The 25,422-nt window shown below is 40.8% G+C and overlaps 1 protein-coding gene across 4 annotated transcripts in view; it reads left to right on the forward strand.

The window, feature by feature from the left end:
* SLC25A13 (solute carrier family 25 member 13) overlaps nt 1–25,085 on the forward strand; it is a 102,475-nt gene extending 77,390 nt beyond the window's left edge. For all 4 annotated transcript variants that reach the window (XM_042802062.1, XM_042802060.1, XM_042802059.1 and 1 more), the window contains 5 exons: nt 5,992–6,132; nt 17,756–17,894; nt 22,690–22,848; nt 22,930–23,020; nt 23,868–25,085. In XM_042802062.1, coding sequence (XP_042657996.1) covers nt 5,992–6,132; nt 17,756–17,894; nt 22,690–22,848; nt 22,930–23,020; nt 23,868–24,057 — 720 coding nt within the window. In that variant the 3' untranslated portion in view covers nt 24,058–25,085. The remainder of the gene's footprint in view (nt 1–5,991; nt 6,133–17,755; nt 17,895–22,689; nt 22,849–22,929; nt 23,021–23,867) is intronic.
* The last annotated feature ends 337 nt before the right edge of the window (nt 25,086–25,422 follow it).

Raw genomic sequence — 25,422 nt, forward strand, 5'->3', positions numbered from 1 at the left:
TCACAACTTGTATCCAAGTCTTGGAAATCTGTCTGGAGCAGTAGCAGGAATGTACTTCTATTCAGACTAATTGCAATTCTATTTATGAGCACTTTTATGTGAGTGTTTGAAGGAGCTTGCTTTACATTTTATGTATACTTGGACGTTAACAAGACACTGCAATTCTAGCAAAGTTCACTGTTTGAACTGCCCAAAGTAAAACCTAAGCCAGAGCAAGAGAAGACTGTCCTCGGAAGACAAGAAGGTTTAGCTGGAGAAACCCACAATTCTGCCTAAGCAGCATGAAAGCTCTTTCTATTCTATACTGGTCAGGGTAGTGAAAAACAGATGATTGAGGGCTCAGAAAATCTGCTTATGATCTGAAAAAAAGGTATTTACTCTGTGAACTCCCATTGCTAAAGAGCAGTGTCAGAATCCTGTGTGGATGGGACCACGACGAGAGCACACGAAGTAGTGTGAGATGGCCTGTCTGGATTTTTGAAGCCTGGCTTTATCAGAAGAAAAGGTAACGTAGAACCAAGCTTTTGAGAACCTAGTATGCTTTGCCCTGGACATGCAGTGCCACATAATTACAGTTGTCACATTTGAAATCGATAAGTAAATCACTTTGGACAGATGTCTGTTACTCAGTAGCTCTTCTGGTAACGGACAAGTCCATAGTGAAATCACCCCTGCAACAGCTCAACATAATTAATCTGATGCTCTTGGGATCTTTTGCCATACAAACATCAAGACATTTAGAGGTAGTTTGAAGCACTGCAGTGGCACTCCTTAAATCTGTCTTCTAAGCCTTGTTCTGTCGTAGAGTTAGTATGTGATTTTGTGGTAAATCACTAAATACTTCTGTGCCTTAGTTGCCCTTTATTATACAATGAGGATGGTAATTCTTCCATTCTTGCATCCCTTGAGTGCATTTTTAATTTAGATATTTTTTTTTATGACAGGGAACAATCTTTATTTTGTGTCTGTACAATGCTCAGCACTTTAAGAACCTTGACTTTAATTAGGATTAATGGATGCTAGCAAATGCACAGGAAAACAAGTTGCATCTGGTAATTGGCAAGGAGTAAGGGCCTGGGACAGTGTGTGTTCCTCTGTATGACTGAATGTGATAACTAGTTGACTAAAATTTTGGAAACTTGCAGCTGCATATCTTTTTGTATATTGAATGAGTAACCAAGATATCGTAGACAATTTATTTTGCAGAGAATTACTTTGGATAATTATATATGTTGCTTATGTATTTTAATGGTTGCCATTACTTGCCATAATCACTATCCCTGGGTGATACTGTTGGGAAATATTAGCACTCAAATGGTAATAGTAATCCTTTCTTCATCCATGAAAACTTAAAAGCTGGTATATGACAAGTTAGATGGGATACAGAAGAAAGATCTAGGCTAACCCTAAATGCTCTTAACTGAGAACAGAAAAAAGGCTATGAGTCGAAGTAGACAGTAAGGTTAATTAGAGGCACAAGAACAGCTGATGGTCAGTAGCAATGAAAGGAAAAGAATCTAGTACTTTCTGCTGGTATGGAAAACAATTTTCTTGCAGAATTGCGAACTGTATTCTCTTCAGAACCTACAGTGAAGCTTTCAAATGGAGATGTGAAAGCCCAAGGAGAGTTGGCCCTGGCGTGCTCATTCCTTATCTAATCTCAAAAGGGCACAAAATGCAGTTACGTTAAAAAGTACAGGAATTTCTTGTCTTAGTGTAATGAGGGGGGTGAAAATCTGTTTATTTTCCAGTAAAGTTTATTACAAATTGATTTGAACACGTGAAGTAGGAAACATTCTGACTTCTTAAACTGGAGTGTTGTTAAGTGGTTGTTATTAAACAATTTTTTTTTCTCTACAGTGTGGGTTTTATTTCCCCATGGACAAAAAAATACCTCAACTATTTCTACTTCTCCCTTCCATTCAGTAAAGTAGGAAAGTAGAAGGAGGCATGTGATAGACAGTACTGTATTACTGTACAAGACTATACTGCCATCGAGAGGTGTTGGGTGATATCATATCCAGTGCAGAGTTGAAGAACTGCAAAAATTAAAAAAAAAAAAAAAAAAAAAAAACAAAACAAAACCAACCAGCTTGTTTTTAAAAATTCACATGTGTGTGGATACATAGCTAGCTGTCCATGTGTTAAAGCATGTTGAACGTTTTATAGGCCTGGAGATTTCTAGCTATGTGTATATGAGGAGTTCTTGAATGGTGGGTATTTCTGTTTTATTTTCTTCCCGTAGGTGCTTGTGATTAGGTCAAATGTTAGATTCTTTCAGAATAATATGGGCCCCTTGTGGGCCCTTACAGATAGTTATCTGTACCTCTAAGTATCTACTCCTCTAAATAACTTGAAATTGCAGTTTTTATTTTAATCACATGATAATAACTGAAAAGTAATAGATTTGCTTTTACAGTCAGATCATTTATTTCCTTAAAAAATGATTGGAAGAGGTAATAAGGAATTCAGAGTTGAGGGTATTCAAGTTTGTATCTTCAGTATAGAAAAATTGGTGTTACTGGGAACTATCTATACTAAACAGTTGATGAAATTGATTTTTGTGACACTTAGTGGTGAAATCATTAAACTTGAGCAACCTGAGCTTAAACAGTGCTTATTCTGGCAAGAAAAAATAGTTTTCAAATTCTGACCTTTGGGAGCGTATTTCGGAGTTTTAAAATGAGATACAATTCCAACTGCAAAAGTTAGCAAACAAGAAGGCAATGTTCTTCAAATTTTGGCAAAACAGAATGAATGAGCAGGGTGATACTATGTGCTGATGACATTTTGTCTCTTGTTTTTCTGTACCAGTTTATACCAGCACCTTGAAGAGACTGGAAAAAAATAGATTGATGAGATTTCTTTCATTGCATTCACTGTGCAAAAATTTAGAAGACAGAAGCCATGCTATTGTGATTCACGCTACTTATCTGGAGATCAGGATATCTGGAGACTCTTAAAAGTTGTGTCTGTTTGCACCAGTGGGATGCACACACTGGTCGTACAATTAAGCTCTTTACCTCAAATTCCCTTCTTGTATAACTGGTCACTGTCCTTTCCTCACTGGAGTACTGTGAGGAAATATCATTAATATTTATGAGATACTTGCATACTAAGATGATGAATAACACGATATGAGTTACCAGTACTAGACAAGAAATAATTTGATTAGAAGGTGTAGTAGCTGTCTCCAGTTTGCTTCCCCCCATTTTGAGAGTAAGGAGCTGTGGTTACTGGCATAGATGGTTAAATAACAGAGTGATAAAAGCTTCTCACCAGGTGACTATACTTGTTACTGCTACAACTGCCTCTGCACGTGCTGATAAACCAGCCTTCCTCTCCATCACAAAGCAGGCAGGTGGTAGAAACCCTCCTACTGAGACCTTCTGTCAGGTATTGTCTGGCTCATCGCTTTCAGTTATTCACCATTTGATTTTTGGAGTGTATCTTTGATCAAATTCAGAGCATGACAAAGGTTGTTCAGGGAGCTCTGGCCTAGTACCTCGACAGTTCTGTGGAAAGACTTCATTGGAAATTTCCAGTATCTTTCTACAGAACTGCTTTGTGGGCAGCAAAACCTGTAGTCTTTTTAGTAATGCCTGGTGCATGCAGGTCTCAGTGTTTTAAAAATTTGAATGCAGCGATCTTGATTGTATGAGGTGAGTAAATAATAGCATCCCCATTTTTCATATAGCAAGCTGAAGCAGAGGAGGTCTTACATGATTTATCCAGAGCCATGAACCATCTAATGCTGCATCAATGCAGTCAGGTTGGACATGCAAACATAAATGTTTAGATGTGCTAGCACCTGAAATACTTCTCGTTTGTCTGAATTCAGAAATTATTTGCCTTTATTCTCCTTGAAAATCAGATATATGTTTCTGTTTTTTTAAATATGCCATTTACTTATAAACATTTTTATGGATTTTAAAATTGCTCAGTGTTTTGATGCATTAATAATAATAATAAATTAAACTTAATTTTGTTGTCATCTTTTAATATGGTTTTCCTGTAGTGAAAAATAAAGGAACACTCCCCATGGAGTCATGGCACAATGAACTGCAAGAATATCATACTGAGGGGAAGTAGTTTATTTGTGCTAACATAGATCAATTGGTATGAGTTTTTAAGTAGTATGTTTTAGAGGAGGGCTGTGGTATAGCAAACTTGCAAATGAACATTATCACCTGCAATTGGGATTTTATCCTTTTAAGAAGAAAATATGTGTGATGGCATGTGGGAATGCTTAATATTTGTAATACATAGACCAAAATGTTTATTATATAGGAATCTGTAATTCACCATAAGGACCTTTCCAGGATTTTTTTTTATTATTTTATTTTGAGGCTTTTCAAGATGCATAGACAAGTAAAAGAAACAATTTTTTGTTTTGAATGCTTGCTTATTTAACATGTTTCAGTTTAAGTGCAAAACTGAAGACAGCTTATGTGCCAAATAATTTATCGGTCTAATTTCTGATGGCAACAAGAATAGCAGTTTTTTATATGTACCAGGATTTTGGTTTGGTAAAAGCAGTTAAATTAAATTATGCCAATTTGAAAGTCAAAACCAGTTGAGTTACACAAGAGCATGCTTTTTCTGGTCAAAATAGGAAACATTTGGGATATTTTGGGGGTTATGTAAAGACTTTAATTTGTAACCACACTGTGTATGCTCAGTCTAAGTGGTAGACAAGAATAGTTGTTCGTGCGATTTGCCATTTCTTCAGCACATTATTTAAACCATATTACTTTGTGTATTTTTTATTTTGAATGATAGTTAATCTGAGCTATGATTAATTCTTTTAACATTTGGATAATTTAAAAAAGATGTGCACGTAGTGTTTACATAGTAGACATGGATAGATGCAAGTGATTTTAAATGCAGCTTATTTCATTTTAGTCATTACCTTCTAGAAAAAATAGTTGTTTTGTTGTGGGGAGGATGAGGGTTGCCCTTTGCATAGTTTGTGTGATTTCAGAACGTAGAGAATGGCATAGCTGTTGGGCCACATAATTAAGAAATTAACAGAAGTTAGAATGACACTGTTGAATTTGGGCCAGATGGAGTTTGAATGAGTATCTTTTGAATACACTTACGTAACCTTCATCTACTTCTTTTTTCTTGTTTCAGAATTTTAGCTTGGGATCTGTCAGAGTAGCAGGAAGGTTATGCCCTACATTACATATTGGGAATGAGATGAACTTTACAGGAACTAGAGGGGAGTCTGAAATGCTTGCCATCATTGTGTTTTAAATCTAACTTTCAAAATCAGTTCAGTGATGTCTTCCCAACAAATGGAGACTGATATGTTAAAAACATTTAGGGTTTTTTTGATTAATAAAATCCTTCAGCCGGTAGGCCTTCTTTTCTTTATTACCTGATGTACAAACAGTGATGTGGAGCTCAGACTCTTGAATCAAACAGCATTTAATGGCACTGAAACTGATAGTTCCATGGGGTTTTTTAAAAAGCACAATATATCTGCAGTTCTGGTCTTTGGAATCCATGTGGTTTTAGTTCTATGAACTCATGCCAAAATTGAAAAAGCTTCTGTCAGACTTACCCTTCAAAACTATGTTTTCACTTTCTAAGTACTGGCATGCACATCTCAGTTCCTTTAGTTAGTTACTAATTCTTCCTTTCACTTCATTACTTGCTTTACAGTGTTCTTCAGTTGTCAGTATTGCATAAATTGGTGTTGGTGAATGTATTCTTGCAGGAAGAATTGAATTGAGCTGGTGTCTGATGTCCTGCAGTGGCTGACCTGCTTTCTCTGTTTTCCCTGACCACTCATTTTGGGGGTGGGTGGGGGGTGCATTTGTGTGGTGTAGGGGTGTGGGTGTGTGTAGTTTATTAACTAATACTTGTCTGCTAATAGCTTAATGGACTGCAACAGAATTAAAAGTGTCTTCTCTTGAATGTAACAGGAAGTACACTGCAAATAACGTAACGGGTTAATGTACTGCCTTCCAATCTTAATTTCAGGCTGGAGGTTCTCAAGTGATCTTTACCAATCCGCTGGAAATTGTCAAGATTCGATTACAAGTGGCTGGAGAAATTACTACTGGTCCACGAGTTAGTGCCCTCACGGTATTACGGGACTTAGGCTTCTTTGGTCTCTACAAGGTATGCTTTTTTAAATATGAACATGCATTAAAAGCCAATTATGAATATTTCCAATCAAAACATTGTTCTCAGAAGCTTTCACAGGTAGATGTAATTGTACTTTAAAAAAATGCAGGTAGATGTAATTGTACTTTAAAAAAAAAATCTTACTTATTATGCGATATTGTATCTTCATTTTCATTTCTAATAAGGGAATAAACTGTCTCATGTTTTTGAGCATATGGTTCTTGTGAATCTTACTAAGATTTCTTCTCTCACTTCAGCAGGTGTAAGTATTGTTCACTGACAATTAGTTTGCAATTCCTGATGTTCTGCCTGGTGTAAAACTTATTTTCGTCTGCTTCAAGATGCAGAGCTTACAGTTTTGGAGCTGTGCTTTTGCTCTTCTCTGTTGGATTCAGCAACTTTTCCAGATGTCATTGTTAATTTGGTGATGGGAATTAACTGCAGCATAATAATAGTGAAGAAATACAGACAGTGGGAGCCCAGCATAAAAATGAACTCGTAAAGCAAGTTTATCCTTGCTACTTTAGAGTAATATTGCCACAAATAATATCAGGAAAAGCTGCTTTTATGAGTGTATGCTATAAACTCTATAATTCTGCTTTCTACATTACTGTTCTCACATAGATACGTTAATATGTAGAAATAAAGTGTGGTTTAATGTTAGACTGCAGCAGGATTAGAAACAACTTCTGTTGAATCTAATAGGATGTATGCTGCAAATAATTTAAAGGATTAGCATACTGCCTTCCACTTTTCGATGAAGGAGACCAGATATGGGGGAGGTATGGAAGGTTATGGAATACTTTGAGATAGCCATTTCACACAGTATCGAAAAAAACCTGTAGTGAATGCCATATACTGCAGAGCACAGTGTGGTGTTTCTTCAGATTCTGCAGCCTACTTCTCCGGGTGAAGCTTTTCCCACTACTACACATTTGTCCCAGTATTTCCAGTTCAGCAGGCAGTATTCCTCCGTTTCTTATTTACAGCAGAGCAACAGTAAATTGAAGATGCTTCGGAAGCCACCAAATGAGCCCCATCCCCCTCCTCCACAATATTTTAACTCAATCTCCATTTTTAACCATCCTGTCCTTTTTAAATTGTTCTGTTAACATTACAAAGAGGAAGCCTGCCCCTGAGTAGATGTATGTATGTTTTGGCCTGGAGAGAAGTTGCAGGTCTGAATAGGATTTAATGGGGAGTTGTTTTTCCCTTTAAATTGACTTGCTAATTTTTTAGGTGTTTTACTGAAGCTGATGCTATTGTGTAAACTCCTAGTAAATGGCATTATGGTGTTGATCAGGTCAACATTTACAACTGAAAACATGGATATGGTAAACAGTCTGCATCCCTGCGGCTGTGCAGGAATGGAGGGCAGCTACCGACTTTTACTTGGACTAGTAAAAATAAAACAAGAAAGAGTGATGAACTAGTTTACTAAAGTTAGACTTTTTTAGATTTTTTTTTTTCCTTGAATACCTGTTCTTGGTGGCTGAGCAGAATTTGCTACATTTTTCCATTTTTAAATGGTTTTAATGTCTTGGGTCATATTATGAATTATTTGTGTTTCCTAGAGTAGATACTTGGTGAATATTTGTAAAGAATAAACCTTAATAGGAGCTGGTTACAGCACTATGTTGCATTGAAACAGGCAGTTAATTAATTACAAGCTATATGGTTTTGTTGGTTCATTAAGTCCACTTACCTCCACAAAAAAAGCCACAGAAGGGTTTGGTTTTGTTTTAACTCTTCTGTTGTCTCTGTTTCTGTCTCTTTCCACCTCTCCACCCCACTCCTTGTGTTCATGTCCTTTTGTATGTTCAATTTGGATTCATTGCCTGCAAAAACTTGACTGATTTGACAAAACTAGAGAATTTAAGCTTGCAGTCAGTCATCCACCCAGCAGAGCACAGGACACATCAGAAGGCTTGAGTGCAAGTGCACCTTTAGTCAGGGCTAGCACTGTCATTGAGCAGGTTTGTGCTGTTGTCCACCAAATGCTTTGGCACAATAGCAAAACCAAACCAAACAAAAAAAGGCAATCCTATCTGCCCACTTTCCAGTATGCCAGCAAGAGTGTTGGTGCTGCCACATAATGATCTGGAACAGGAAATTCATTAAAAGTAAAGCCTTCTTCTCCTTACGGCTTAATTTACTTTGAACCCAAACCAGCTCACTTTGTGGCTTGTCAGGATGGTTGTACCTGGATGAAGGAAGTAACGGCCTCACGGCATGAGGAACCCATCAGTCTGTATTGGAGGAGTTTTATACTGCCTTGAGGTGCTTGTGGAACAGCAGCATTAGAGGCAAAAGCAGTTCTCTCCCAAATGCTTGTGCTCAAGCTGTCAGTGCTGGTGAGGCCAGGCAATAACTCATTGCATGGAAGTCACCAGCCCAAGTAAATGCTACCCAGAGACATCAGTAGTCTACAAAGATTTTCAGACGAGACTAGATTTAGTAGGGGCTACCTTCTCTGGTGATGCTTCTAGTAAATTAATTTAGTGAGTATAAGGACCAAATGAACATCAAATAGTAATAAATGTTCTACTAATGAGAACTGGAATGTCTTGGTACATTTGGAATGCTCGTACTCTTAATGAGTCAAATTATCTTTAAAACTATAAAACAGGAATGAGGATTTTGTGTATATCTGAGTACTCTTCGTGCTGTTTGCTCTAACATGAACAACTCTTTCATTTGCATCTTAAGTCTTTGTTTTAGCTTTGTCTTTTGTGTCCCAAGACACAATGCTTGTATCTCAAGCACTGAATGTGATTATTTTAGTAGATCTAAGTAAGACTCAGTACATGCTGCTGCAGAAGAACAAGAATAGATACTTGTTTTAGAAAACAGTTTTATTTGTGAATCTCTGAGTTTGTTTATAGGCTTAATGGGCCTTCATGTAAGTATTCCAGCTGTTTAAACACTGGTCTGTCTTAGCCATGATTTAGGACCAGCTGATTGACTTCCTTTTGCAAGTGTTGAAAGCGAAATTCTAGACTTTTCATTTCAGGAATTTTCATTTGAAATAAATGGAGGTTTGCAGTTTTTTCCCCTAAGTTTTCTTTTAAAAAATTGTTTAACAATCCAAAATATAAATGTAATATTTCATAGTTAATAACAAAATTTTATACTTTTTTCTGTTTTGTATGGCCTGAGTTTATTTTTTTTTTCTCTTCCTTTTTTTTGTGGCTGAAAGAAAGCTCCTCCATCAGTTTTGGTTCAAGACCATAATGTTTCCACTTGGCTTGATAGATTTTATTGTAAAACTGCTTGAAGAAGGTTTGACTGCACTTTTCTACAGCAGTTTCCACCACTGACCACCCAGATAATTCACTTCTGATGTCTGGATTAATGGCTATCAAGTGCCTGTAGTGTTGTGTCCCTGAAAGGGTGAAGATGGCCACTGCCTAGATGAGGCCAAGTAGGGCAGGATACTACGTGAAGCTGTAGGAGAGGGACAGGATCCTCTGTTGCTTACAGGATTTCCTTAGAGGTCTTGCTTTGAGATGGGAAGAAAAGGGATTCCCTCAACCTCAGGGCTGGCTGGTGAAATCCACAGAGAGCAAAGATCAATAATTTGTCTGTACTTCCAGCAGTGGAGAAAATAGGCTTCTTATAGAGATAGACTAAATGGAGAGGTATCACATATTTAACAGGAAGATAGAACCCAGAAGACGTGATGTTAACTTGAAACTAATATTACCATAATGATAATTTTTCGAAATAGGAGCATGAATATTTTTAAGCGGTTGCTTTTTTGTGATGAATGAGAATATTACCAGTCAGTCTGCAAGCTCATAGTAGAGCTGAAGAGTTTCCATTGCCTGTCAGTGTGAGTATACTTATGTGTTGATAAACTCTTAAATCAGGACTGGTCATCCAGTTTGCTGCACACTGGCTTTTCTGTTTCTCTTGCTCTGCTTTGGTGCTGTTTCGTTTACCACGTTACAAGGACTGCAGTGAAAATTCTCATTTCCCAGTTCAGAAATAAATCCTCTTGAAGGCTGTTCTTGCCACCATAGATCAATCCGGCACGCTCTTCTTAGTTCCTGTGAATCTTTTATGCTGAAATTTGGGTGAAAATCTGTAAGAGACCCATATAGTAGTCAGCAAGGAAGAATGTACTTTCTTTAATTATAACTGCAGCCAGAAGATGTGAGTTACGTATGTTGCTCTTAGCTTCATGAGGCAAATTCTTGCGTGTCTTAACAAGATCTACTGCTTGTTGTTTGAATTCTTAAATTTTGTATTAATTTCTACCTACGAAGCACTTTCTGTGGATTTTAAAATAATGTGCCCACACACCCCTGACACAGGTAATTTCAGTGTTCCTGTTTTGCATTAACAGAGAAAACCAAGGCACAGACAAATAAATCTTATGTCTCATGTCAACAGATTAACAAAGGAAATGCTATGTAAACCCTTTTTGCATCCAGCTGAGTGAATCTTGTATTGATTATGGTCATAAGTATCCCAGCATTCTAGTCCAAATGAATAGCTGTTTGAGGATCACTGGGAAGCTGGGTTGCATAGTTTTGATGCCCCCCTATATTATTGAGATTAATACTCTTTTGGGTCATTCATTGGCATGTTAACATGGTGCTCTACTGTGCTAGTGACCCAAAACAATTCACAGTAGTACTCTGACAAGATCTCTGCTCTGTGCTCCATTCTACTTGCAGACTTGATGTTAGAATAATTTGTGCCGAAAGCCAGTCTGGAGGTTATCTGGGCAACCCAACCCAGTATTTGACCACCATCATGGTTTAAAGCAAACAAACAGAACCAAAAAACCATCACCCTTTTTCTAACGCCTGATTGGAAATGGCCATGTTCCAGCTTCTGTCCATTGCCTCTAATCCTTCCACTACGCACCTCCAGGAAGAGTTGTCTTCCCTACACCCTGTCGTTAAGTAGTTGAGGAGATCAATAAGGTCTAGCCTGCTTTTCTCAGTTAAGCACACTTGAGTTCCGTCAGCCTCTTCGTACACCATGGACTACCCAACTGGCTTGATGGCCCTGCACTGGACTCACTCCAGCGTGGCAATGGCTGTCTTGTATTGGAGAGACCAGGACTGGACACAGGACTCCAGATCTGGTCTCACCAATGCTGAATGGAGGAGCAGAATCACTTCCCTTGCACCCTTGCTACTACAGCCCAGGGTGTGGCTGGCTGACTTCACTGCAAAGAGGCATTGCTTTGCATTTGCTGATTTGAACTTTATAATGTTCTTGTCAATCTATTTGTCTGTCTTGTGAAGGTCTCTCTGAATAGCAGCCTTGTGCTAACTACTTCCCTGGTTCAGTATCATCCCCTAATCTGCTGAGAGTGCGGCTCATGTTCCACTGATTTAGCTATGAAGATACTATGGCAGACCACCTCAGAAGTCTTGCTCATACTCAAGGTCTACAACATCCAATGCCATGTCCTCATCCACAGGTCTGGCAGACAGGTTAGCCGTGATTTAGTAAATCCATATTGGTTGTTTCCAATCTCTCTCATGCCCTTCATATGTTTGGAAATGGCTTCTAGGATCATTTGCTCCATAAACCTGCCAGAGACAGGTGTGTCTAAGCAGTTTCTAGTTTGCCAGATCTTCCTTCTTGCTCTTCTTCAGAATGGGTGCAATGTTTTTTTTTTTTTTCCAGTCATCAGAACCCCCTTGACTGATTTGACCTTTTGAAGGTAATAACAGCCTCACGATGACATCAGCCAGCTATCTTGGCACCATTGGAGGTATCTCTTCTGGTCTCACATATTGGGTATGCACAGATGGCTTAAGTGCTCTGTCTGTAGGTAATGCTGTGCTCCTGTAGACTTTTCTGGTAAGCTCATGGAGTTGAGAGACCTGAAGACAGATTTTCCTAGTAAAAAGCAAGGCAAAAGTATTTTCTCTGCCTTTTACCTGTACTTTGTCATTAGGTTTCCTGCCCCCATTGAGCAACAGCTTCACAATTTATTTAGTTGTCCTTTTACTGCTGATGTGCTTACATAAGCCCTTTTTACTCCCCCTTCACATCCCTTACTAGATCCAACTCCAGCTGACCCTTGGCTTTTCCGACTCAGTTGCTGCATGCCCAAGCAGTGGTTCTGTATTTCTCCTGGGTAGCCCATACCCACCTCTCCTTCCTTTTTACCTTCTGGATTTGATCTCAATCACGAGTTCCCTGTTCATCCATGCTCGCCTTCTGACATGGTTGCTCAACCTTCTGCACAGTGGACCATCCTAGTGCTTTGAGGAGACCCTCCTTGAAGATCAGTATTATCTTGGTGTACCTTTGTAACTCTAAAAGTTTTTATTTGGGGGAAAATTGCCATCTCAGTGCATAGAGGTCCATATCAGATAATTTAGATCTCCTCTTCTTCTCTTCTTTCCCCACCAAAGAACTAAAGACCAGCAGGTCTGGAAAAACTGGGATTTCTTTCACTTCAACTAATTATCCATCATAGTAAGTACAACAATTTCAAGTCAAAGCTTCCTCCTAGACTGACTGTGCCTTCACTGGGTGTTTGGATACTAGCAATTCTGTAATTATATGCAGCTTAGAAATAAAATGCATGTTAATTCCAGCAATAAAAAGATTTGACACATACAGCTTGTTAGGATAACTGCTGGGTTGAACCCCTGTAGTTCCTTAAAGCTAGAAAGCAAATATTTTTTTATGTCTTTGTCTAAAAATCTGATCTTCTTGTGTAAATAAGTATTTTAAAACATTGTACTTCTCAAAACCCAGCTGCTCCTTTGGGGAGGCACATAACAGCGCTTTGCAGAAGGAATTTGTTTCCTCTATTTGTCGTCTTTGTGCCAGTAATTGTTGCTGTGAAAGCACCAGGGCATGGAATCTTAGGACTAGTAAGTTCTTCTTTAGCTACAGATGTTCTGTAGATGACAGCTATTCTTAAAAATACAGAGACAACGTATCCCAGTCAGGGAAAATACCATTTAACCTAACACAAAATGTCATTTGTATTGGCAGAAATGGGAAAGGATACAATTCTGGTTTTCAGTATTTTAATAGATTCTATTTAATTTCTGGTCATGTTTGAATATTGAAGATTAGCTAATATATTTTCTGTCTTCTACCTGTCTTACACAGTAATATGCGTAAAGCCTCCTTAAAGTCAGTTGAATGTATATTCTATTGCTTTTAAAAGACATCTTTAAAGTGCTCATGTAAATACACATTGTAAGTACACCTACTTAATTTGTACATCATAGAAACTCATATCCATATATCTGCCATAAAATGTTTAATGAAGTATTACTCTTTTTATAAATAATCATTCTGAATAGTGCTTCACAGCATAACAGACAGTGCCACTCCATAATTTTGCACAACAAAGTTATTCAGTGATCCCAAGAAGACAGTAAATAATATGGTAGTAAATGATTCTTCGAGGAAAGGATATGTTGGTTGTGGTAATGTTTATGATTACAATTACTAGAAGGTATTTAGCTCAGATTTGTGCTTTGGCTGGTACCACCAACAGTTTTCATTTCCAAAACTAGTCAGAAAGGGTTCCAGAAATCTCCTCTTCTTTTTCTGACAGCTTCATAAATGGTCTTCTGGTGTGTTGACCTAGAAAGTGTCATCTCAAGTGACAGGACATATACCAAGCTCCCACCTGGTTGCTTTGATAACAGCTGAGGTATTTCACCTCTTGAAGTTGAGGGTTTACAGCAGGATGATAAACATACACAACAGAGTAGTAAAAGTTTTGAGTTACATTCATTTGCCTCCAGCGTGCCTGTTTGTGACTGTGTCCTCATATGCAAGAACTTTCTCTTCAGAAATTTTCTTTTAAAATAGCAAAAAAAAGCGCCCTTCCAACTAAGAAGTGGTGTAATTTCTGTCTGCAAACTGAATCTGAATTGCTGGCACAGCATTTGAAATCAGTGTTTTATTCCTCTAACTTGATGTACTAAATCAGTTTCATATTTTGGTTAGTATAAATATGTGTGAATAAAAACCTATAGCAGCTTTTAAGGCAATGTCATTTTACAGCAGAAAAAAAATTACAGCCCTTGAAAGCAAATGCAAGTAATATTTGACTGACTGTTACAAAACCTGTTAGGTGCTGTTAGGGCTCTGATTCCAAAGGGTTAATTCTGTAGTAAAGCCCAAGAAGAATGCAAAATGATCAAGAAATGACATGCTGCCTATTGTTTGTAGCTATAGGATCAAAATAACAATTACACATGCCAAATAAATTCTAAACCTGTAAAGGAGAAAAAGAGGGGGTGGCTGTAAGTACAGGTGCCAGAAGCATTAAATAACCCTCTCAGACAAGGTGCACCACTGTTGTCTTGAATGCTGCTAGGTCCCCCCAGTCTGGCATTTTTCCCCCTGCACTAGACAATGTGCATTCACTGCAGGAGACTAGGTTAAGCCTGCGTCTCCCAGACCTGCCGGCTCCTTCTGCCCAACCCGACACAGAGGTGCCTTTGTCAGTATAATTACCCTCCCCTTGTAGTAGAAATAGTTTGTTTAGAGCCTTATTTGCAGGTAGAGCTGGTATAAGAAGGAATTAGCATGCTAAAGAACCTGCCCCAGCACTGACTTGGGTTTATTTATCCGAATCTTTGACAATCGGGTTTTTTTTTCCTCCGCTGGTTTATTCGGAGAGATACTATCCGCGATTAAGAGCTTTAAGGTTATTAAAGAGATTGAAGATGGGAGCCAACTGGCTGTTGTGTGAGGGAGGCGCATGTCATGGTGTGTAGGATCTCCCAACAATTTCATGCCTGGCAGGTCTGCACCTTGGCTGCCAGAATAAACTCGGGCGGATGATCCTTACAGCTTTCTGGGGATTGATTAAAACTCCTTTTGGCTTTCAGCACGTTGTCCACATCAAAAAGGTGCAAGAAGTAAAATAAATGTTTCTTTTGCTTTTCAAGATGCTGTGGCCAATCTCCCTAAGCCTTCCTAATTGGCCTAGGCTGGTTGCGGATGATTAACTTGAAGTTAAATGAGGCCTGCTTTTAAACATGCTTTCCCAGACTTTAAACTGAAGGATGGGGGGAAACTTTAGACTGCTGCGATGCTGGACCAGTGCCAAGCTGGGTTATTATTAAAGTGGATCCAAGTTTTGATCCAGGTTTTGTTTACACGGAGCTAACAAAGTTGATGGACATCCCTCCCTCTCTGCGTACCTACGTATAATATTAGTGATATTAACAAAATGCCGTTTCTGCCCCATGAAAAAGAGTCTTTTAATGAAGAGGGAGGAATATTAGCAGCTCTGGTTGAGTTAAGCGTTGCTTGCATTTGGAGTTTATTGATTTCCGTAAGTTATTTTAACTATGTTGGGATATTTCAGAGTATGAAAAAAATGCGGAGGAAAAAATGTGCGCAGTGTTTAATGACAACATTGCAAAGAAAATAAAAGTAATGTGCCCTGAGGGCAAAGGCAGTGAGGAGATTTGCTCTGAGGAAAAGCATGCTCTAAAAATAAATCTTTGGAGAAACCATGTTGGTCCGTGAATGTTTCGTTAGTGAGTTTCATAATTCTTCTGTGAGGTAAATACTGTGCAGACATTTGATTATTAAAAAGTTGTTTTTTCATACAGAACTTGGTAAAACCCTAGTCTTTTCTTTTTATGTGAAGATTAAAGGTAAACTGTAAAACGGGCTTCTGTTGCACAAGAGGCCAGAGTTCTTATGTCTCTGGTGAACTCAGAAGATTCATCTCCTCTGTGCCCTCAAGGTAGTGTATGGACTCTGTAGGTAATTTTGGTAGGAGAATCCAGCCCAGCATCGCTTTGTTGGGCGGCTGAGAAGCCCATTCAGCGCGGGCGAGCAGCGGAGTGGCTGCAATGGCAGTGCTTCGAGTTCCTTCGTGGCATTTTCCTTAGCGTATCTGGAAAGGCATAACGAGAATCTGCAACTGGCAGCATAAATCTGACAAATCCAGCTGAGCAACGAGGCAAAGGGTCTGAACAGTGGGAGTCATTAACCTCCGAACAGGCTGTCAGGGGAAGTGGTCAGTTCTCAGTCTGAAAACGTCAAGAAGTAAGCGTGCGAAAGCGAGGTGGGAAGCACCTGGGGTTGGAGCAGAGCACGTTGTGCTCACCGCCTTCGGTAGCTGGGTCCGTGACACACAGAAAGCTGACTAGATCTCATGGCTGTTTTTAGATAAATCTTTGTTTTCTCAGAGGCATTCTCTGACTGCAAAGTGCTCTTATTAGCATCTCCTGTGAACTGGCTCACGGGACCTGGTTTTCCCATCACACATTCTCCTTGCCCACCCCTGCCTTTCCTCCCTGAAAGGTGACTACTCCATTTTCCTGACACCTTGCAGCTCTTGCATCTTTGCTTGATAACCAGCATCCAACTTGGATAAGCACTGTATTTTAACTGCTGTTATAGGACAAGCTAAGCTTACAGAAACGCCCAGGCATATTGTTAGATTTAATTAAATTCTGTGGATATTAGCATGTCCCCTGTGAAATGTCTGGCACTGAGCCATGCCCCAGCAGACCTGTAAACAAGAGAAATACAGTAACAAGGGCACCCCTGGAGGGCTCATGGATGAACCTCAAGCAGTTTCACCATGACTCCACCCTTGCTTCATGGAGAAGAGGCTTTGGCTCATACGTGAACTATTTCTTTCTCAAGCTTGAAAGATTTTACCCATTTTCCAAAGCCACCTCCTGTTTGTGCCTTCCAGCCCATCTCAGTCTTGGTGTGTTCAGACTCTGGTGTCCTCTGGATCTCCATATTGAGGAAAGGCAGATTGCAAGTCTTTTGCTACTGGACCATGGATATTCTTTGGTCTTTATTTTGGTTGACCTCCCCTACTGGCTTTTTTGCTTTCCCCCCTGCTTGGAAAAGGGTTGATTGCCTGCCACTACCCCAAAACTTTCCTTGCCTGTTTGCTACCCTCTTAGATTTGAAACCAACTGTATTACTGGTAACTTCGTTGGCTGTTTCTACCATGTACACAAATTGATAGCAAGGGAAATTTAACAGTAAAACCTGAAGCTTACATGAAACAAACTGTATACCAGCTAACTTGTACTTTAAATATTGTAAGTAAATTATCCTGTTAGGGTTCTGTGAAAGAGTTGGTGTTCTGTCTCTACTGTTTCTTTCTCTCTTTCCCTCAGTATATGTTGCCTTATCAGTTGACGTGTCTGCATAGATGTATGGACTGGGTGGTATTTTCCCTGAAACATTTATTGTAAGCGGGAATGAGAGGAGACAGACCTGCCTTGTAGCTTGATCTACTTTAGACACATCTTAAACACCTGCTACAGGTGGATGGCTACACTGTCAACTATTTAAAAGTCTGCAAAGGTGTTATCAGAGTTTACTCCAACAGATGACATTTCCTCTATTACCAGCAAATAACTACGGTACTAGGGAATGAGGGAAAACAAGTAGACAAGGTAAATAGAATGACAGAAATTACTGAACCAAGAAACAATACACAGACACTCATCAGCAGGGTGAAATATATGGATCTCTCAAAATTTTGAGAGCAGAAATGTTTTTTTCTATAAGCCCTTTGCAACAAAACAAAAATACAGTGTTGCTCTGTTCTCTGATGTTCATAGTTCATCATGTTAAATTTGCTCATTCTCAGAACTTGTTCTCTTTTTCAACACAGGGTGCCAAGGCATGTTTTTTGCGTGACATCCCCTTCTCTGCCATTTACTTCCCCTGTTATGCTCATTTGAAAGCTTCATTTGCAAATGAAGATGGGAGGGTTAGCCCTGGAAATCTGCTCATGGCTGGATCAATAGCTGGTAAGTGCCTGAATTTCTTTTTCATTGGCAATATATTGCACCTGCAGTATGACAGTTACAGCAGTGAGAACTTTGAAAAGCTCAGAAGAACTATACACAGCTATACTGGATTTTGCAACCTTATGCCTAAATAACAGAAAGTTACCATGCTATAGAGGGAGTTGATGTTAAAGATACTGTAAGTTCCTGGTATAATCATAATGTTCAGGAGGCAAAAGAAAGGGAAATAATGCTGATGTTTTCTTATATATTCTCATTCCTTGTGAAGTTACTGTGCTGGTTTTGGCTGTGTCTGACTGGCTGGTAAAGTTTTGTTGAAATGGTTTATAAATAAAATCATGGTATTCATGAAGTTCTTTATGATCGTAGGAATCTTGAATTTTGGTAAATGGAGTCCGAAAGCCATGCTAGCAGTACAGCTTTCCAAACACAATGACATAACATGTGACAGTGATGACTATTACTTGCTACCCACAGTATCCCATGCAGTTACTTGGTTTCATGAGGATTTCATCCCTAATGGCTTTTTAAATATTAAACAAAAGAGAAAAGCTTGAAAACATTTCAGCTGTGCCACAGGTTGCTGATTCTTAGAGTACCCAGATAGGACAGATGTGCTGCGGGTGATCTTGGGCACTCACTTGTTTTAGTCTGCTACGTAACAGGTAGGAGAGTCAAATCATGCTTGACTTGTCACAGATGCGTTTAACTTGAGTGCACCAGAGCCTAAGCAAAAAGACAGAGACACACTTTGTGGCCTCAGCTTGCCTTTGCGTCTGCTGCATAGCCAGGCCCTGGCACGGCACCCAGCTTCTACGCCCAAAGGGGCCAACCATTTGGTAGCTGCCTCCTGGCGAGGGCAGCGTGAGAGTCCTGCTCTTGCTATGTCCATGGGTTTCCCTTCAGGAAACAGATGGGCTTGAAAATCTGTGCAACAGGACCTTTGGGGGAGTGTGTAGCAAGCAGGAGGGCTCACATCAGCAGGTGTTTCTGTCATGTTCATCGGGGGCTGCTTGGTCTCTCCAAGCTGGAACCGAGTTCTTTCTCCAGCATGGTCCCTGACAGGCTGCTGCGACCTTCTGGGTGAGAAAAACGATGGAGTGGCACGAATCCAGTATAGATAGTGGCTTAACTGTGTTTTCTCACTTTAATTTAAGCTTGCTTCTCTCTGGGGAAACTTTCTTGGTCAGGATTATACATGGGGCTGTGTCTCTTGAGGAGCCAGGAACCTTTTATAGCCAGTGTCTGGTTTTAGGATACAGCTAAGATCATTTAGTCTGTGTTGTTGTCCTGGGTTGAGTGAGTAGTGGAGTTTTTTGGTGGCAGGGGAGGGGGCTATCGGGGCGGCCCCCTGTGAGAAGCTTCTCGAAGCTCCCCCAGCTTCACGTCAGCTCCACTTCTGTTTGGGAAATTGAGCCAATCAGCTGCGCCTCTGCGATAACGTATTTAAGAAGGGACGTGGTGACAGGCAGTGGGACTTGTGAGGAGGAGTTGCTGCAGCTGCATGAACACCAAGGTCAGTGGAGGAACGGAGGAAGAAAGGAGGGGGGAGGTGTGCCGGAGCAGAGACCCCCCTGTATCCTGTGGTGAGACGGCAGGGCGCCCCCCCCTGCCATCCATGAAGATCTATGGTGGAGCAGACATTGATTTGTGGCCTGTTGTTCCTGCTCGGATGATCAAGGTTCTGTGCCCGAAGAAGGCCGGGGTCTTGTGGGAAAAGGCAGCCCCGCTGCTGTAATTCAGTGCTGGGAGGATTGCAGCATGCGGGGGAGTCCCACGCCGGAGCAGCTCGGGAAGGGCTGCAGCCGTGGGAGAGAATCCAGTTGGAGGAAGTTAGTGACCCACGACAGAGCAGTGTGGGGAACGCTGCGGCCTGTGGGAGGAATTCAAGTCGGAGAAAGTTTGTGGAGGACTGTCTCCTGTGAGAGGGGGACCACGATGGAGCAGGAGGAACAAGTTCCGGACACTCCCCTCACCGAAGATGAAGAAAGTGGCAGCACTGACTGCACCCCCCATTCCCTGCCCCTGCGCCACTGGGGGAGGAGGTAGAGATATCGGGAGCAGAGCTGAGCCCGGGAAGAAGGGAGGGGTGTGGGGAAGGTGTTCTCAAGATGTGGCAATGCTTGTCACTGTCCTACTCTGTTATGTGTTGTTAGTGTCTGTAATAAATGTGTGTTCTTCTTTTCTTCCCCTAACGAGTCTGCCTTTTGCTCGTGATCATAAAAGGGGGATTTTCCCCCATCCCAGTCCTATCTTGAACCCCAAGCCTGGCTCTCTGTCCCTTCTCATTGCCGGAGGGGAAGGGAGAGAGAGCTGCTGCATTGTGGTTGACTGCCAATCAGGCCTAAACCACAACAGTTGTTGAAGCACGCAGCTCTGTATTCAGTAGCTCTTAGTCCAAAGGAGTCAACCTGGCAGTAGGAAAACCAGCTCTGTTCAAATGTCTGGTTCTAAAAACCTCCTCGTCCTCTCCCTTCCCCCACCCCAAACCAGAGCCAGCCTCCAAGCCCCCCAACAGGAGCTTACAGCCAGCTTATTTCTCACCCATTTTAATGGAACAAAACAATTTTTGAACTTTAGATCATATTTACAGACTTGAAACATAAGCTGGCATTTTTAAGCCAAGTCATTTCTTAGATTTTCCTATTTTTCTCTTTCTAGCCATTGTCAGGTGATTGCAGACTGAGATAACCATCCCTTTGAAGTTCAGGCACAGAAGCAGTCTTTATTGTTGCTGATACAGCTTACCAAACTAGCTATAATGTGAATTTTATCCATTGCTTCCTGTGAATCCCATCCTAGGTTAACTCTCATGAGCAATTCACAGTGTTAAAGATACAACACTCATCATACTGTTTACAAAAACAAGGAATTTCTTTTATTTGGTACAAGTGGAGCGTGGCGGGAGCGTATGTATCTGCTCTAGTTTGCCACGAGAAAGTCAAGGGGAAGACAAAACATAAACCCCACCACCTCTGAAATGCTGGCTCGGTCTCTGGGCTGATGTCTCTGCTCTGGCCAGGGATCTCACCCGGCCGTCGGACTTGAGACATGTTCGTGAGCTCCATCTGGGTGTGGGAAGCGCCACCTTTCCGCAGCGCCTGGTGCTGGGCCCTTCAAGCTGGCCGTGCTCACCCACACACCTGCCTCCCTTGCCAGTGGGTGTTGCTTGTGCTGGATATATTATTTTTTTCCTTTTTGTGGTTGTTAGGGACACGTGCGGCGTGTGTGCCGTGTAGTTTGATCTGCTGCTGGCTTTCACTGTTCACCAGATGTCTCAACCTGTTGTGCCACAGCATTTTCTGAGGAGATGATTCTAGTATCAGCTACAGGATCTCTCCTTAATTTGCTCCATCTGCTTATTGCCTCCATGAACTTCCTTCTCCTCCCCTCACTCCTCTTTTTTATTGTTGGCTCCTGCTGTGCCATTTGTCTCATTTTGATTGTAAGCTCCTCACAGCAGTGACCTGTACATTTTTCTTTGTAAGGTCTTTTGTCCTATACACGTAGCTCCTAAAAACAGGATTAAACACATCTTTAACTGCAAAATATCCTCAGTAATAAGGAATGAGGAATAAGGATATGGAAGTCAGTGGGTAGTAAGCAGAATTGTTTCGAAGTATGTCGTTTGGTTTTCCTTGAAAACACTGGTTGGCTTTTGAAGGACAGAAGTCCAGCTTTAAATTGAAGACTCAACCAGTATCCTGGTGTGGGTAGGGCTAAGCAAAGAGGAATTTCAACATTTCTGGAGTTCAGAAATCTTTACCAGGCTTTAGCGCTTGCCTGCCAGACTGACCACTGTGCCGGTTCAGCATGTGCGTTATTTTGGGGGGTCTGGGAGAGGAGGAGGAGTTCTTATTTTGGTGATATGCACACGCTTACATCTCTCAGAGCAGTCTGCAGGAAGGGTGCTCTGGTGCTTGAAGCCAGACCATGCTGGTTTGGACAAAAGTTGTTACAGAGTTATTAAGCTTAAAAAAAAAAAAGCAAAGGAGATTTATGCATCTACGTCTGACCAAGTTGGTTTGGAACAGATGCAGAATGGAAAAGTAATAAAACCATAAGAGACAGTGTCTTTTGGGTCCAGTCTCAGTGCTTTTTCTTGGCTTTTTTTTTTTTTTTTTCTTAATTCTAAACATGGGCAGCCCCAGTTTGGACAGAAATGATTTTTAGAAATACCACCCGTTGGTAATTTGGTATTTTTTGCTTTCAGTTGATTATCTGCCCAGGTAAATTTAAATCTTCCTCTAAGTGTTCTGCTGAGGATGTCAGCCGTGGCTTTTCAGCTGAGCAGTCTGCCATGCCTAATGAGAAGAATGACCCTTTTTTGAAACCTCAGCTCTCATGCCTTGCTGAGTGTGCGGGGCATTAGCACGTTCTCAGTACCATTGCTGCGTGGGGGTGTGTGCGTGTACAGGCTGGGCTAGCCCAGTGTGCAGCCAGAGTGCCAGGAACCACAGAGAGGCGTGAAAAGGAAAGGGAAAGATCGATCTCACCTCCAAAAACTTTATGAACTATGCGAGTTTCTGGTTAGCGCTGAAAATCCAGCCTGTGCCTCCCGGCTCGGCAGGAAGCATGTGATTTGGTTGTTCCTCTAGAAGAAGTTCTTTCTGGGTGAAGCCATGTCCACAACGGCTGCCGCTTGTTGCTTGTTTTCCCTTCCAGCTTCTGCTTACATCAGTCGTGGCTGGATTCTCCTGGTGCAAGGACCGAAGCCACGGTTACCCCGGGGTAAATGATGTATGTAGCATACGTGACAAGTTGGCGTTACCCACCGAACTTTTGTGTTGCGTAGGCATGCCTGCAGCCTCCCTGGTGACCCCTGCGGATGTCATCAAAACAAGGCTACAGGTGGCAGCCCGGGCAGGACAGACCACCTACAGCGGGGTCGTGGACTGTTTTGCAAAGATCCTTCGAGAGGAAGGTCCGAAGGCTCTGTGGAAAGGAGCAGGAGGTGTGTAAAAGAGCTTTGATTACTAACTGATGCCTAACTGTGGTTTTGTCACTTAGGAACTCTTTTTTCTTTTCTTTCAAGCTCGTGTGTTTCGATCTTCTCCTCAGTTTGGTGTAACTCTGGTGACTTATGAGCTACTGCAGAGGTGGTTTTATGTGGACTTCGGGGGAGTGTAAGTATGTGGTGTCTGAATCTGCCTGGGGCCCTGAAGCTGCACTTGTTTCTATGTGGGTCTTGGTGCCCCTCAACACGTCAGAGTCAGGGTCTTGCTATCACGGAGGACACAAAGGCTTTGTAAATATTATTTATGCCACACTACATTGGTGGAGGTTAGGGTGATATTCCAGTACCTGTTTCACACCACATTTTATATCACTGTTTCCAGCGTCAGTGTAAACAGAGACAGTGAGAGGCTCAATAATGGGCTGGGGATATAACTGCTGGGGAAATGTGACACCTGCCAGGTCAGGATACGCTCTGCGTTAGTCCTCATTAGTTTCAGGGCAGGACATTTGACATCCAAAAAAGTCTAGAGGTGTCACCAAGACCAAAACCTATTTGCTGGAGCTTCAGCTCTGCCTCCTGTCTTTGTTGATGGTACAGGTGGATGTGCATACTGCTGTTTAACGTGATCCCAGGAGCAGCTGCAGACCATTTATGAAGCTTTGGGGACAGTAGTTTGAGAGCCACTACAAAAATGACTTAAACTCTGCTAGGCTCCTGGATTGGTTGTGCACTGTAGCAGAGACTTACGAACCCCTGCTCCGCCACGCTGCAGTTTTGATTAATGCATGACAAATTTCATCTAGATTTGACCATACTCGATCACCATGAAGGCTCCTAACTGTTCAGGAAGGTTTTAAAACGGGGTATTTCTCATGACATTGTAGCAGTTAAGTTAGTTACTTTTACTAGGAGGTACACTCAGATGTCTCATTCAGCTTACTTTATGGAGGAGATTTTTGTGAATATTGATTCTACTCTATGGAAATTAATTTACTATTTTTATTATTTTGCAGAAAACCAGCTGGATCAGAGCCAGTTCCTAAATCTAGGATCACGCTTCCTGCTCCTAACCCTGACCATGTTGGTGGTTATAAATTAGCAGTTGCCACTTTTGCAGGGATTGAAAACAAGTTTGGACTTTACCTACCTCGGTTTAAGCCATCGCCACCTACCTCAAAGGCTGCTGCAGCAGCAGGACCCTAAGTTTATTGCTGTAGGTTTTTTGTTATTAGTTGGGAAAGAGCCACTTTTCTAATTGGTTAATATTTTGTTCCTGTAGCTTCTCATCATATACAGTTTAGCTTCATTTGAGTTTAAAAGCAATTTTCATCCTAAATGTAATCATTTGTCTTCGTGCTTCCTTAACCAGATCACTGTGAAATTCTTACCAGTTGTTTTAAGTTTGGGACCATGAATGTATTTGTCCACATCTGACATGTGCTTGTGTTGGGAAGACACTAATTTTAGGTTCCGTTTATTGGGGAGGGCTGGGTGAGAGCTGTGAACCAGATCATCTTACAGGCAATGCTCGGGTTGCAGATTACCAGGGTGGATGTCGCACATCGTCACTCAGATGGAAAAACTCAGTGGATATCACGGTGCTCAAAGCGGAATGATTTTGACTGTACATGTAAATTGGTTATAAACTTAGTGCGTGTCTGTAGAGGTCAGCAAATACATACCCGGTACCTAAGTATGCCAGTACAGCTTCAACTTCTAAAATATGTACACGCACAAGTCCTGTTTCTGGATTGTATTAAGAAGCTTTTATGTGGAACATGTTTTTGTAATGGAAACCACATTTATAAATGTTTAGCAGTTGTATTATGTTACTGGTATCAAAATGCTCAAAAGAAAGTGTTATTGTCCATAGTCTTTGCACTTTATGGCAGAACTTTTGGCATTCTACTACACATACAAGGAAATTTCATAACTAGGTGCCTATCTTGGGTTGCTGGTGTTTGGAATTCAGTTTGTATATGCACTTCTATAGTAAAACGCTGCTTGTTTAAATAACTGCAATAGAAGATTCATGCACTGTATCAATGGTACCTGCCTTAACTGCTGGCTTGTAATTGGCAAATAGGTGGTTTCAGATTCTTATTTACTTCATTGAGTCAAAAGAGATTAAAATACTCTAAAAGAAAAGATTTTACTTAATTTTTTGGTGCCTTGCACAGTGTTTAGAAAATGATGTATTTATGAAGATAGAAATAAACATTTCAAACAGATGCACACATGGTTTTCTGTTACGGAAATAGCGTAGTACATCCAATGACTTGTTCAACTTCAGTTACAAAGTTAAGATAAAGTTAATATTTGGACATGTAGGCTGTAAAAACACCTGCAGCTTGAGAACAAATTGCCTGAATTCCCCCGTGCAGAAAAGACATCTGTTGGTGTAGATGTCACTGAAAAAAAAAGCAATTTTTCCTCAGTCAAAAACCAGGATTGGAGTAAGCTTTGATATTTTGACCTTTACTTTTGGGGGAATGTTAATGTGTTATGAACAGTGTGACTACCTAGTCAGTTAAAAGTACTGTTGGGTGTTTTCTGTGATACTCTTAA

Source organism: Tyto alba, unplaced genomic scaffold (genome assembly GCF_018691265.1).
Source record: "Tyto alba isolate M040663 unplaced genomic scaffold, T.alba_DEE_v4.0 Super-Scaffold_38, whole genome shotgun sequence".
Classification (NCBI taxonomy): domain Eukaryota; kingdom Metazoa; phylum Chordata; class Aves; order Strigiformes; family Tytonidae; genus Tyto; species Tyto alba.